Source organism: Leptinotarsa decemlineata, unplaced genomic scaffold (genome assembly GCF_025532065.1).
Source record: "Leptinotarsa decemlineata unplaced genomic scaffold, Ldec_3_MD MMD2_tig00000035_RagTag_RagTag, whole genome shotgun sequence".
Classification (NCBI taxonomy): Eukaryota; Metazoa; Arthropoda; class Insecta; order Coleoptera; family Chrysomelidae; genus Leptinotarsa; species Leptinotarsa decemlineata.
In genome coordinates, this window is record NW_027412540.1 from 10,451,195 (window position 1) to 10,463,485 (window position 12,291).

The 12,291-nt window shown below is 37.7% G+C and overlaps 2 protein-coding genes across 3 annotated transcripts in view; both read left to right on the top strand.

The window, feature by feature from the left end:
* Positions 1 to 11,791, top strand: part of LOC111506588 (uncharacterized) — a 28,673-nt gene extending 16,882 nt beyond the window's left edge. The window contains exons 4-9 of one of the 2 annotated variants that reach the window (XM_023161708.2): positions 469 to 571; positions 628 to 699; positions 1,330 to 1,416; positions 5,683 to 5,754; positions 5,815 to 6,009; positions 11,621 to 11,791. In XM_023161708.2, coding sequence (XP_023017476.2) covers positions 469 to 571; positions 628 to 699; positions 1,330 to 1,416; positions 5,683 to 5,754; positions 5,815 to 6,009; positions 11,621 to 11,737 — 646 coding nt within the window. In that variant the 3' untranslated portion in view covers positions 11,738 to 11,791. Of the gene's footprint in view, positions 1 to 468; positions 572 to 627; positions 700 to 1,329; positions 1,417 to 5,682; positions 5,755 to 5,814; positions 6,010 to 11,620 lie in introns of those variants that run through there. The other variant, XM_074171860.1, reaches the window with a different exon arrangement.
* Positions 1,431 to 4,397, top strand: LOC141481002 (SCAN domain-containing protein 3-like). The gene is made up of 2 exons (XM_074171861.1): positions 1,431 to 3,479; positions 3,535 to 4,397. Exon 1 carries the CDS (start codon positions 2,328 to 2,330, stop codon positions 3,372 to 3,374), a length of 1,047 nt encoding a protein of 348 aa, XP_074027962.1. The 5' UTR covers positions 1,431 to 2,327; the 3' UTR covers positions 3,375 to 3,479; positions 3,535 to 4,397.
* Positions 11,792 to 12,291: the final 500 nt, after the last annotated feature.

Genomic DNA, 12,291 nt, shown 5'->3' on the forward strand with positions numbered 1-12,291 from the left:
GGTTAACCAACAATTGATTACACTGTATAATAATCAAACACAACTTCAATTCACTATTAATATAACAAAACACTTCAACTATTATTCAAATATCCATCACCTTATGAGATCGCTTTGCACTGCACTGTCTGCGAAACTTGACTGTCTCTACATGCTCGTGGATAGCGTTTATATGCGGCAAACGAACTTTTCCGAAACCGGTGGAGAATTCCTCAGAAATCCATCGAAGCCGGTGGAATATTCGCCGGGATTCCATCGAAGTCGGTGCAAAGACTAGAATAATCGAAGCTGCGTGCGGTCTTGACCATGTCACATTTAATTCATGGCTACCAGCGGCGGCCGGCGTTATTTTCTTCAGGGCAGGATTTCCAACAATATCTTTCCCTATGTTGAACAGGAATATTAAAGAAGGAGTATTTTATAGCCTATGAAAACTCAAAACCAACAAAATGATTTCATCATTTCCAGAGATTCATCTATGAATGTGGAAAAAAGCAGCTTGGAGACCAAAACTGAATATAAAAAGGAATCTTTCAAGATGTCAACGGTTTGCAGCGAAGTTTCTGTTCAGGTATTTATCTAAAAATGCAACCTAAAAAATATGATACACGTGATTAAACTTTGCAGTCCGAGTCTACAACTCAAATTTCCAATCCGGAACCAAAGTCTTCGAAACCATCTCCTCTGCCAATTAAAAACGTAAGTATCTATGTGAAAAATCAACTCCAGAGTCTTTGTCAATATTAATGAATGAAGAGGAAAGTCACCGAATTATGGTTTCCCTGGATGAGTAGAAATTCTGTGGAGCAATGCCTCACATACAAACCAAATTGATAAAATGTGTTTTAGATGGAGGCGTGTCTATATTCGTGTGTAGCTGAAGAAGCTATTGTATCGCGAAACGCGAAACAACCTTTTTTTTGTCTCCAGGTTCTTCCTTCTTTTCTTGTTTATTGAGGAAAGTTTAGTCTCCTCCAGTTTGAAAGAGGTCACATCTCCAGTCGCTATTATATTTCATGGGCTGTCTTACGAGGGAAGAAGAATCAAACCATCTTTAGCTTTTTATTGAAAATCGTTGGAAAATTTATAACAAATTAATTACGCTTGCCAAAGAAAACGATATATTTTCCTCAAGCAAGCGGTGAAAAAGTGTGCCAGAACTATTCATTTCCAGAGAATATCTTTATTGTGTGAAAGGTGGGGTTGTAAGATAAAAATGAAATGGCATCTGAATCCTCAACACATTTATCAATTCTATTTGTTTCGTAAATAAAATAAAAAACATATTTTAGAAGTTAATTTTTCAATTTTGACAATTATATGTTCTAGGTTCGAAATGCTGGAAGCGAAAAAAAAATTAGCATGATTCCCAAAACGAAACTCGGTGCCAAAACAAAATCTGCCATCAATTTGAATGTGAGTATTCGAAGGAATTTACTACTGATCCGTCAAAGGAAGGTAATTATTTGATAATATCTAATGTATACAATTGGAAAGATGAGATTATTAATAGAATAATGGTAAGGTTAAGTTCACTTTATTAACCTTATGGCATATGAATAGTTCAGTTATTCGTAATATCAAATAGTTTCTCGGTGGACTTATGGAAATAACATTTTTCGAAACCTCCTAATTTCCACCTAAGGGTGTAATCACCTTATTATTTGTTATTAAGAAATTTAGACCACTAATTATTGAATAATAATTCGATTATTTTAAAGATATCAGAGGGAGTGTATCATTTAGTTTCATTTAATCTTATGCACCAAATAATTTATCAAAATCTTCACAAGACCTTCAAATACAAATTTTATTATTATAATTGACAAAAATTTGTCCTTTGTAGGTCCAGACGTTTTGCAATGACGTTTTTCCAATAGCTTCATTAAGAATTTTAAACCTAATACTTGTTCTGTACTCTGTACTTGTAGAGTAGGGTGGGTGAATGTAGGCCCATAGCACTTGGCCACATGTGACCCATTGTACATCCTCCCGAAAAGTTGTCCTTCAAGTTCATCGTCCATCCTGTCCTTTCCAGGTCACTGGAAGACATCCCCTTTATATCGGCAGGTGTAGGCCAAGACTCGCCGAACACACACTCTCTTATTGACAATAACTCCGGACACTCGCATAGGACATGCCTGACAGCACCGTTGCCACAGCTACTCCGATCGGAGTAGATCTACTACTTTTGATTATTTTTTACTCCGCTACTCCAAATTATAAAATTCTACTCCATTTTAACAATTACTGGTCGCTTGTGAAATCTCCATAAATGATCATCTTGTATCCTCCCTATATAAAAATGGCATGGACAACATCTAAAAATGATGTACTGCTGCTCTGGCAACACTGCAGTCTGCAGTTTATTGTTTGGGGAACCTGTTGCCTCCTCCTCCAAATCAACAGAATATGTTAGTGAGTCAATAACATATCCCCAATCTCCAGATAAACCAGATACCAGTACTTGTGAAAAACCGAGTGACTCAGAAAATAGCGAGTTTTCTGAACAACCACCAAAAGAGAAAAAAAAATACACTCAAAAATTTAGAAATGTTTGGTTGGAAGAATTCCCCTCATTACAATGTGTAAAGCAAGAGCCCATTTGCAAGATATGCGATAAAAAATTACCTTGCAACTACAACCATATTGATAGACATTTCAAAAGTAAAAGTCATAAATTAAAAAGTAACATTCTGAAAACAACTGTTCAAATCCGGCAATTTGTTGATCCTAAGAAAGCCCATGTAAAAAATTCCGTGAAAGCTGCCGAACTTAAACTTACAGTATTTCTTCATGAACACAATTTGCCTTTTCTCTTGATGAATCATTTACCAAAGTTGATAGCATCTACATGTCCCGATTCAAGCATTGCAAAACAATTGGAAATTGGTAGAACAAAGGCTACAAATTTAACCAAAAATCAGTTGGTTGAAGAAGCTCTAACAGAACTAAAAGAGCATTTGAATATAAATAAATTATATAGCTTAATAATTGATGAAACTACTGACATCTCAACTAAAAAATCCATGGCTGTCATTATAAGATTTCACGATAATGTTTCTATAAAAGATAGATTTCTAGGGCTGATAGAAGTTGAAAATGGTACTGCCAAGTGTTTGTTTGAAACTGTTTCAAAACTTTTAAAAGATAATAATATAACTATAGAAAATATGACTGGTTTAGGGGCCGATAATTGCTCTGTAATGATGGGTAATAAAGTAGGGGTGCAAACCAAATTTAGAGAAATTAACCCTACAATAATAGTCATGGGTTGCATATGCCATTCATTACATCTATGTGCATCAGCAGCAGCTGTAAAATTGCCCAAGTCTGTGGAAGAATTTTTGAGAAACATCATTAATCACTTCTGAAATAGTACCAAGAGAATTGAGGGTTTCAAAGAATACCAGGAATTTTTAAAAATAAAACCTTTGAAACTTTTGAAAACAAGTCAGACAAGGTGGTTATCATTACAGGTATTATATTTTAATTTTGAGGTCTAAAGAAAATCTAAATAGTATTTACTTACAGGCGGCTGTTGAAAGAGTCCTTCAGTCATGGGAGCCAAAGTTGAGCAGATTATTGATAGTGAATCCTTAGATAAAAATGAACTCTCAAAGTTCAGAACTAATGCTCTTGGTTGTATATAGAATTATGTAAACAAATAACAAAACGGATTGATTTCAAAGATCCACTATTATTGTACATTAAAAAATTTTCTCCCAAAGAGGTTCTATCTGGTAATCATCTTTCTATTACGAAAATTTTGGATTTGTTCCCTCAATTAATCCCTTATGTTGATGTAGAAAATTTAAATTCTGAGTACCGTTTAGTGAGTTCTGTGGCAGATCTTCAAAGTAAAGTGCATAAGAACTTTGAAGAATTTTGGAATTCTGCAATGGAAATCAAAAATGGTTTAGATGAAATTATGTTCCCAATTTTTATCAAGTTATTAAAGCCATAATGACAATTCCACATTCTTCGGCAGCAGCTGAGGGAATATTTTCCCAACTTTCATTAATTAAATGTAAGCAGAGAAATCGATTAGAAGTTGACACTTGCGATTCAATAATGCATACAAAATCACTTTTGGGATTAAAGGGAGATTTGTGTTACCAATTTGAACCTTCTGCAAGACTTATCAAAAAAAAATCTTAAGTTGTGTTGAAACCAAAATCTTTTTATAAAGTTAGTGCTAAGAAATAACCATTTACATTATTCCTATTTCTGTTTGAGAGTTTTCCAGAGCATTTACTTGTTTGTATTTGAACTGTAAACGTACTTATTTTTAATGGTAACTGTGATAAATGAAATGATAGACTGTATAATGGACTAATCTGTTTTTAGTAGTAGGATTAGGGAGTTATATTTTTTGTTTTTGTGATGAAAATATTTTTTACATTGTTTATTAAGAAGTTATAATTTTTGTTTTGATATTTAAATTTTTTAATCATTAAATCATTCATTTTGTCTTTAAGCCTTCAACAATTCGGCCTTTTATTTAGACTCGGACAAATTGCTTAAAAATATCCTGCCAAATATTAGTAATGTAATATTAGTAATAGTATTCGAAAACTTTGCACTGTCATTTGTCATATTTTCAAGGAAAAGGAACTCTAAACAGATTAATTCGTTTTGGAAGATTTGGATTTATTACACTTGATGAAGTCCAAGTGGTTGAAGGTGAAGTCAGACGATTTAATGTAAAGAAAGATAGATAATTAATGAATAATTTGGAATGATCCATCCATATTTACACCCTTTATCAATTGGTCGTCAACTGTCAAATGAACTTGTCATGGCAACACAAAAAATCGGCTATCTTAACTCTATTCGAACGCAAACACTTTCAACAGGCAACAAGCTTTTTGACACTTCTTTAGATTATTGTAAACTTTGACGTCACATTCGATCTGACCAAGAGTGTTGCCGTTCAACTACTTTCCTCACTCATTATTTGTACTTTTTAAATAATCATTTTCTCAACAAAAAATGAACTAAATTGAAAAAATGCGACCGGTTACCGAACAACTTTTTTTTCTAAATCTACTACTATTTTTCAATTTCTACTCCAATTTCATACCCATTTCTGCTACTTTTTCTCAAACGTCTGTGGCAACACTGCCTGACAGTCTCATTTTCCTGTTCACACATTCCGCATAGAGGTGTGTCCACTAGCCCCATATTATGGAGGTGTTTCCTTAGTTGACAGTGGCCAGTCAGGGATTCTACTGCCAGGATCACCCTGTCGCCCAGGGTGATCCTGGCAAGATTACATCCTTTGATTTCATCACACCTCTTTAGGGATTGAACATGGGTGTAACGTTTGGCTAGTTCCGCAATTGTCGAAGCCATCGGCCGTAGGTGCCACTGGGTCCTAAAATTCTTAGTCCAGCCGCTTCCTTGGCTAAAGAGTCGGCAATGCGATTACCTTCACTCGTGTCGTACCCTTTAATCCCTTTAATTTGAAAAATGAAATGTGCTTGATCCACATATCTTTATTAGGATTTTTTGTTCAACTAGAATTTTTCTTTCTTCCTTTGAAAGTTTCTGAATTTTTTGTTCGATGAAGAAGTAGAAAGTTGTTTCCCAAAAAATTAATATCTCCTGAAATTAACGTTGGGTAGTTTACATTTTGGAACACTCAATTGAAATCTTCTAAATATCTTTATCTTCTAGGTTCTTACCACATCTAAAGGTCAGCAGTCACGGTTATCCATACCTAATTCAAAATCAACTTCAAATTTGTCGGTAGATATGATCTTCATTGATCCATGAAACGAATGGTAGGATTTTGTTTATATGTTTCAGGCCAACCCTGGTGCCAGTAACAGCAGCAAATACACAAATTCTCAGCTGAAAGTTCTCACTACAAAAGTGACAAGTTCCATTGTAAATGCGAATAATGTATCTATAGAAAGAAATCCACAAAGTGTAACCAAGAATGTCAGTAATTCAGCAATCCCAAAAACCACCAGTTTGAAAAACTTTACGCCGAAACCAGTAGTGAGTATTCTCGATTTTATATTAGTAAATAGGCCAAAGGATACTTTCTCATAATTTCCCAGCTAGAAATATATCTGCCGATAATATATCAGCACTAAGGTCTCAAGTCAAAGAATTCTTGAGACAAAAACATCTCGCCAAATGAAACTTGTCTAATATCGGCGTTTTATGTATTTCCCTATTTTATCGCCGTACAAATTCCAGCTCCTTCTTCATATTAAGCGCGTTATTAACATATTTTTGTACTGATTTTTTTTTGTGCAAAATGTTTCAGTCTCTACTGATTTTCTGAAACCTCATTTTCCAGAAATAGTTTGTGAGCAAAACCATTCCAGATATCCGACTCTATACTCGTTTTTCAAATCTCGAATCTACAAGAAAAAATTTACCAAGGCGATGGACCCGTCTCAGTATGACCAGAGGAGGATTTTAATATTCGGGGACGAGAAAGAATCCAGAAATTTATGAATTTCAATAGTTCTGACTTCCATTGTCTAATATATAAAAAGATTTGATATCCGAACTAGTGAAATTCATCATGAAGCATTGTCAATCACCTTCAAACAAACCAGAAATTTATTTTTCAATCCAGATATTTCATGTGTGATTATGAGTAGTTTGAGTATTGGAAAAACTGATGCTTTTACTATTTACATTCAGAACTATGATAATTGAAAATTAATTTGTTTTAATGTAACTTGAGAAAGTAGTTATTCTATTTCTCAATATAGTATTGACGTCGTTTATCTTGCCGATAAATATAGTAGATACACTTTTCGAGGGAAAGATAGATACCTGTATTTGGCTAAAAATAATGTAAAAAAAACTGCCCCTTGATGAATATTGCTTTGAAAAACATATTGTGGCGTCACAATACTTGTGCGGCGCCCCGAAGATGCTATTGTATAGCGAAACACGTGTCGCGGTTTTGTTAACTTTCAAGTGGAAAGCGCACATTAAATTCTGTTTTTTGAATAAAGTCGTATCAGTTAATGATCCGAGGATTTTAACATTGTTATCAAACGCTTATCTTTATTGAGATGTATTTTTGGTGACTAGCATTTATCGTTCGAGAGAACAATATTACCGTTCGAGAGAACAATATTACCGTTCTCATCTGAGTAACATAAAAATAAATTTAATTTTCAATGTAAGGTTACATTCTATCAAAGTTCACTTCTGTGCTTTGATTAGCTTGCAAGTTCAAAGTATGGCAGAGTTTTGAAACAGCTGTTCGATTGCGAATGGGCCATTGAATTTATTTTGCAGCTTATCGATTGCGATTCTTTTACATATGTATACTCTATCGTCTATTTTATAATCCGATGGTTCGCTGGAAATATTCCGCTCAAAGCGAATTTTTGCTTTCTCTTTATGTTGCATTTGCCGCCCAATATTCACACAAACAAAAACCATCGCCGAACATAGTCAACAAAATTGTTGAAACCCAGGAAATCCGCAAAAGCAAGAATTGAAAGAAGAAAGCCGGCTGTCGACAATGGTAATGTTGAAATTGCTATGTTTACATACCGTGTTGTAACGAATTAAAGAATTAACTATCTTTAACAAATTATTTTTAACAATATTTCACTATCACAACTAATTTTTATACAACACTTAGCAACTTAATTTATCTTCACTGTTCGATTTCTTTGTTAACCATTCGATTCGCTTTCTGAATACAGACTTCCTCTATGGACGGGAAGCAGGGATTATATACCGGTAACGATCGTTTTAGATTCATCTAGAAGTCTCTGTACTCGCCTATTCTTTTCGCGACGGTTCGCGATGAGTCATGTGTTTGCTGGCTGAGATATCGGTCAGGGCCGGCTTCAGATACGTTACATTGCCCCCTTCTTAAAGACGTTTCGCCCCGAAATGTCATCCTTGGCGTGTATAGATACCTGCAGGACTCCCCATATCTGCACGGCGAAGTTCGATGGAAGTAACACTCCACAGTCTTCATGCTCGGTCGTGGTAGATGGTTACAGCACACCAAAATCTTGATGCCGCTGGATCTGAAGATCGTTTCCAACATGCTTCTCACAATTCTGTCGAGCCCAGAGGCTAATTTCGGGATTGCCAAGTCCACGAAATTCTGGTCGAGCATCGTGTCCTTCAGTCTAGCAAGACTCCTCCAGACGTCTTCATAGGACGGTTTGTCTCGAGAATGCTTTTTGGTCACCAAGTAGAAAACGTTTCTCTGACCCTTTTTTAACTGTAGCACTCCTCCGACTTCAGGATTCTGTTCTCGTAATGTTTGGAGCTGACCGAATTTCTTGTTGAATACCACAGCGATACCCTTGGACATTTGGAGATCCTCTGTCACGCAGTGAGCTAGTGCGTAATCAACTGGAATCTTGAAAAGGTCTCGTGGCTCTTCTCGAGTTACCCCATGTACGACCTTCTGTCCGTTCGAGTATAAGGACATTAATTGCTGTAACGTCATTTCATCCTCTGGTGGTCTGAGGACGCGAACTTAGTCGTGATTTCCTGCATAAGGAGCCAATCTATTAAAATGGACGACCCTAGGCTTTCCTCGAGGTGGATTCGGTCGAGGTCACTCATCTTTTTCATGATTTTGTATGGACCCTCCCACAAGTTCCGCAACTCCGGTGATGAACTACGGCGTCGCTTAGGATTGTACAGCCAAACTAGGTCACCGATATCGAATCCTCCAACATTCGCCTTAATGTCATAGGCCTTTTTCATCCTATCGCTGGCACTTCGGATGTTCAGACGGACTCGTTCATGGATGTCGTCCATTCTCTGTCGAAGCTTGCTGACATAGTCTTCCCCTGCAGTGTTTTGTTCTGGCGGCGTCCCAAATTTCAGGTCACAAGGAAGCCGCAGCTCTCGGCCCAGTATAATATTGGCAGGGGTTTGGCCGGTTGACTCGTGCACTGCTGAACGATAAGCCAGCAGGAACAGGTGGAGGGTATTGGTCCCAATCTCTTTGATGGTCAGAGACTACCTTGGACAAGGGGCCGTTTATGGTCTTATTCATTCGTTCCACCATTCCATCGGACTGTGGATGTAAGACTGTGGTTCTGGTCTTTCGAATGTCTAACAGTTTACATATTTCTTGGAACAGGTTGAACTCGAAATTTCTGCCCTGGTCCGAATACAGCTCCAATGGGACACCGAATCGACATATCCATTCCTTTACCAGGACGTCAGCGAATGTAAATGCTTCCTGGTTGGGCAGGGCATAGGCTTCCGCCCACTTACTGAAGTAGTCCATGGCTACTAGGATGTATTTGTTCCCATGGTCGGACTCTGGCGCATTGGAGCTTTCGGTCGTATCCGTGGTCCGTTACTGCCAGCACATACAGCACATTTTCTGCACCAGTACTTGACTCGGCTTGACAATTAACCCAGTAAAACCGTTGTCTTACTTTCTGGAGGGTCTTCGTTACTCCCAGATGTCCTCCAGTGACTTCATCATGGATTTCTTTGAACACCTCCCGTCGTCTGTTCCTGGGTACCACTGTCTGGCGCTTTTTCTTCTCTACCGGACGAGCCGGCATTCGATCATTTCTCTGACAGTGTAATTTACAAAATGTTTTTTGGTTGTTGAATGTTAAACGTTGCATTGCGGCGCTTCAGCTTGTGCCTGCGATTTCGTAGGTGCGTAAAACTCAATTTCCACAATTTGTACTCGTCTTCAACGATATTATTGATTTTCGTATACCTATTGCTGTCACCTGTGACTCGTCACTCACCACTTATGGAAAGCTAATTATAAGTGTCAACCGATCATCATTTTTCAATCAGTCAATACACAACTCCCAAATCCTGAGATCGGCTGTGAATGAAAAGCTAGACTTTATTAGATCTCTATCATTTCTTTATCAAAAGTGCCGTAGGTTGAGAGTTTTTGACAAAATATTTTTACATGGAGAAGGGGTCCAGCGAAACTTCAGCAATAACATCCACGTACTCGACCAATCGTTTTCGTTTCGTTCAGGTTGGAGCCCAGCTCCCTTACCCTTTTAGCTGATTTTTGTCGAAGAAGGACAAATGGGTTCATGACTGAGGGATGTTGGCGGCATGATGTCCTCAGACATCAGTATCGCCGTTCACGGGGTACCCCTACCTAGCTGGGGTAGGATATGGATGAAAAATCGATTCGTCCGTTAACATGAGGGCCTCATTCGACAGAGTGTCGGGGCCTTTTATATCGGGGGGGGTCGTCTACAGCATAATCTATAACTTTCCTAACTAACGGATTTTTGTGAGTTTTCCGCGCTATTATAAACTCGCCGATTTCTCGACTGAATGGACTGCTGAATGGAAGGCAGCTGCAAATCTCTGCGGATGGCTTCATTCCGCACGAACCAAGGAGCATTCACAATCATCCTTATTAACTTGTTTTGCAATCTCTCCAGAATGGAGATATTATACGTAGCCACTTGTCCCCAGACGCCTGAAGCATACATGATGACAGGCTTGAACATCGTATTGTAGATGGTAATTTTGTTCTTTAGGCTCATTTTTGATTTTCTGGATCAGAGGGTACAGAGTAGCTATCCAACCCTCGATCTTTGATTCAACGCACATAATGTGTGGGTTCCAAGTGAACCTACGGTCTATTAGAAGGCCGAGGTACTTTACCCGCGCTTGCCAGTCAATCTCCCTTCCAGAGATTCTCACTTTTCTGGCCGGAGAATTTAGCAATCTTCCCGTGGTTATCGCCTGAGTCTTGTTCGGATTCACTCGGATCTTCCAACCGAGGTACCAGCGCTCGAGGTCGTCCAATGCACGTTGCATGTAGACGACGCCGAGCTCATGCCCCATGGAAGACAAAGCAGAGCCGTGTCATTGGCGTATAGGGATATCTTCACACGCTCGGGCCTCGGAAGGTCACTGGTGTAAAGTGAGTACAGCGTCGGAGAGAGCACTGCCCCCTGTGGCACTCTCTGTTGTCAGACAGAGAGCCCTCTACTCTAACCTAAAATATTCTGCCTTCCAGGAAAGACCCAATCCACCGGATCAGCCCCGAGGCAGGTCGAACGCGATTAGTTTGTGCAGAAGACCTTCGTGTCATAACATCCGTGCTGCATAAATAGTTTTGAAAACAGTAGGAAATGTTCCCAGCTTTCACCCCTTAAAGTAATTGTTTTTATCGGTCGGCAGCCAGTCGGTTCGACGTGGGTGCTTTGTTCACTTACTCGAATTGACTGCCGTGTTGTTGGTGGTTCAAGCCCCAGTCTGAACTATCGATTTTCACTTGCTATCGTCCAACCCGTGTTAGGAATCACATATTAAAAGGTAAGACTTCGTTAATTCTTAGCTCGCACAAGTTTCGACTTCTGAGAGTTGTCGTTCGTAGGGTACGACAGCCGGTTAACAGAAAAACAGATTTTTTTTCAAACATAATTGTTGCATTTGAAACAAATTTGTTTGCTAAAATTTGTATATATTCTCAGTCATCCAACCAATTTATAAGTTTTTTCGATATTTTTATATAACACATAGAAAGAATTGAGATCATTATTATTTACTTTGTGTTCTATTCCAATCAATTTGGTCATATCGTTTATTCTTTTCACACTTCACTTGCACGTTTGTATAATATGCTTTTGATTGAATTCAATATATTTTACAGGTGAAAGGTACAACTGCTGTGGCTTCCCAAAATAAGAAAGTTACACCGATTTCGAAACCAGGAACCTGTTCTTCCCAAAAAATAAATAAGCAGTTTGGAATTCTTAAAAAAATGTGAAAAAATTGAATATTCTTACATAAATACTGGTACCAAATAAATAAGTTAAGTAGATTACAGTTAGATTCATTTATTAGATAAGATCAAAAGTAGCATGAATGAATTGAATGTGGAGAATGATATTGGCCTGAAAAATCAGTGTTGATCAACCTAAATTTATATTTGGCAATTGTTAAAACAAAAACCTGATTTTCAGAAATAAAAAAATACTGTTTTCGTTCAATTTTCAAGCATAATGTAACAAATTAATGAATTAATTTTCTTAAACAAATTTATTTCCAACAATATTTCACTTATAACAAGCTGATTAATTTACAACCCTCAGCAACTAACACTCAATTCATTTTCATTATTTGAATTTCTTGTTTAGCCGCTCGATTCACTTTCTGAACTGCCCTCTTGGGTCAGGAAGACGTGCTTATATCGGTAACGAAGAAATCTGTAGTCGGTTTGGTACTAGAATTTTACCAGCGACTCCCGACTGCATTTTTAATTCGCTGTTTGAGAACTCTCTTTTGGAAAACTACGTTTGTGTGGAATAAACTTCCTGATAA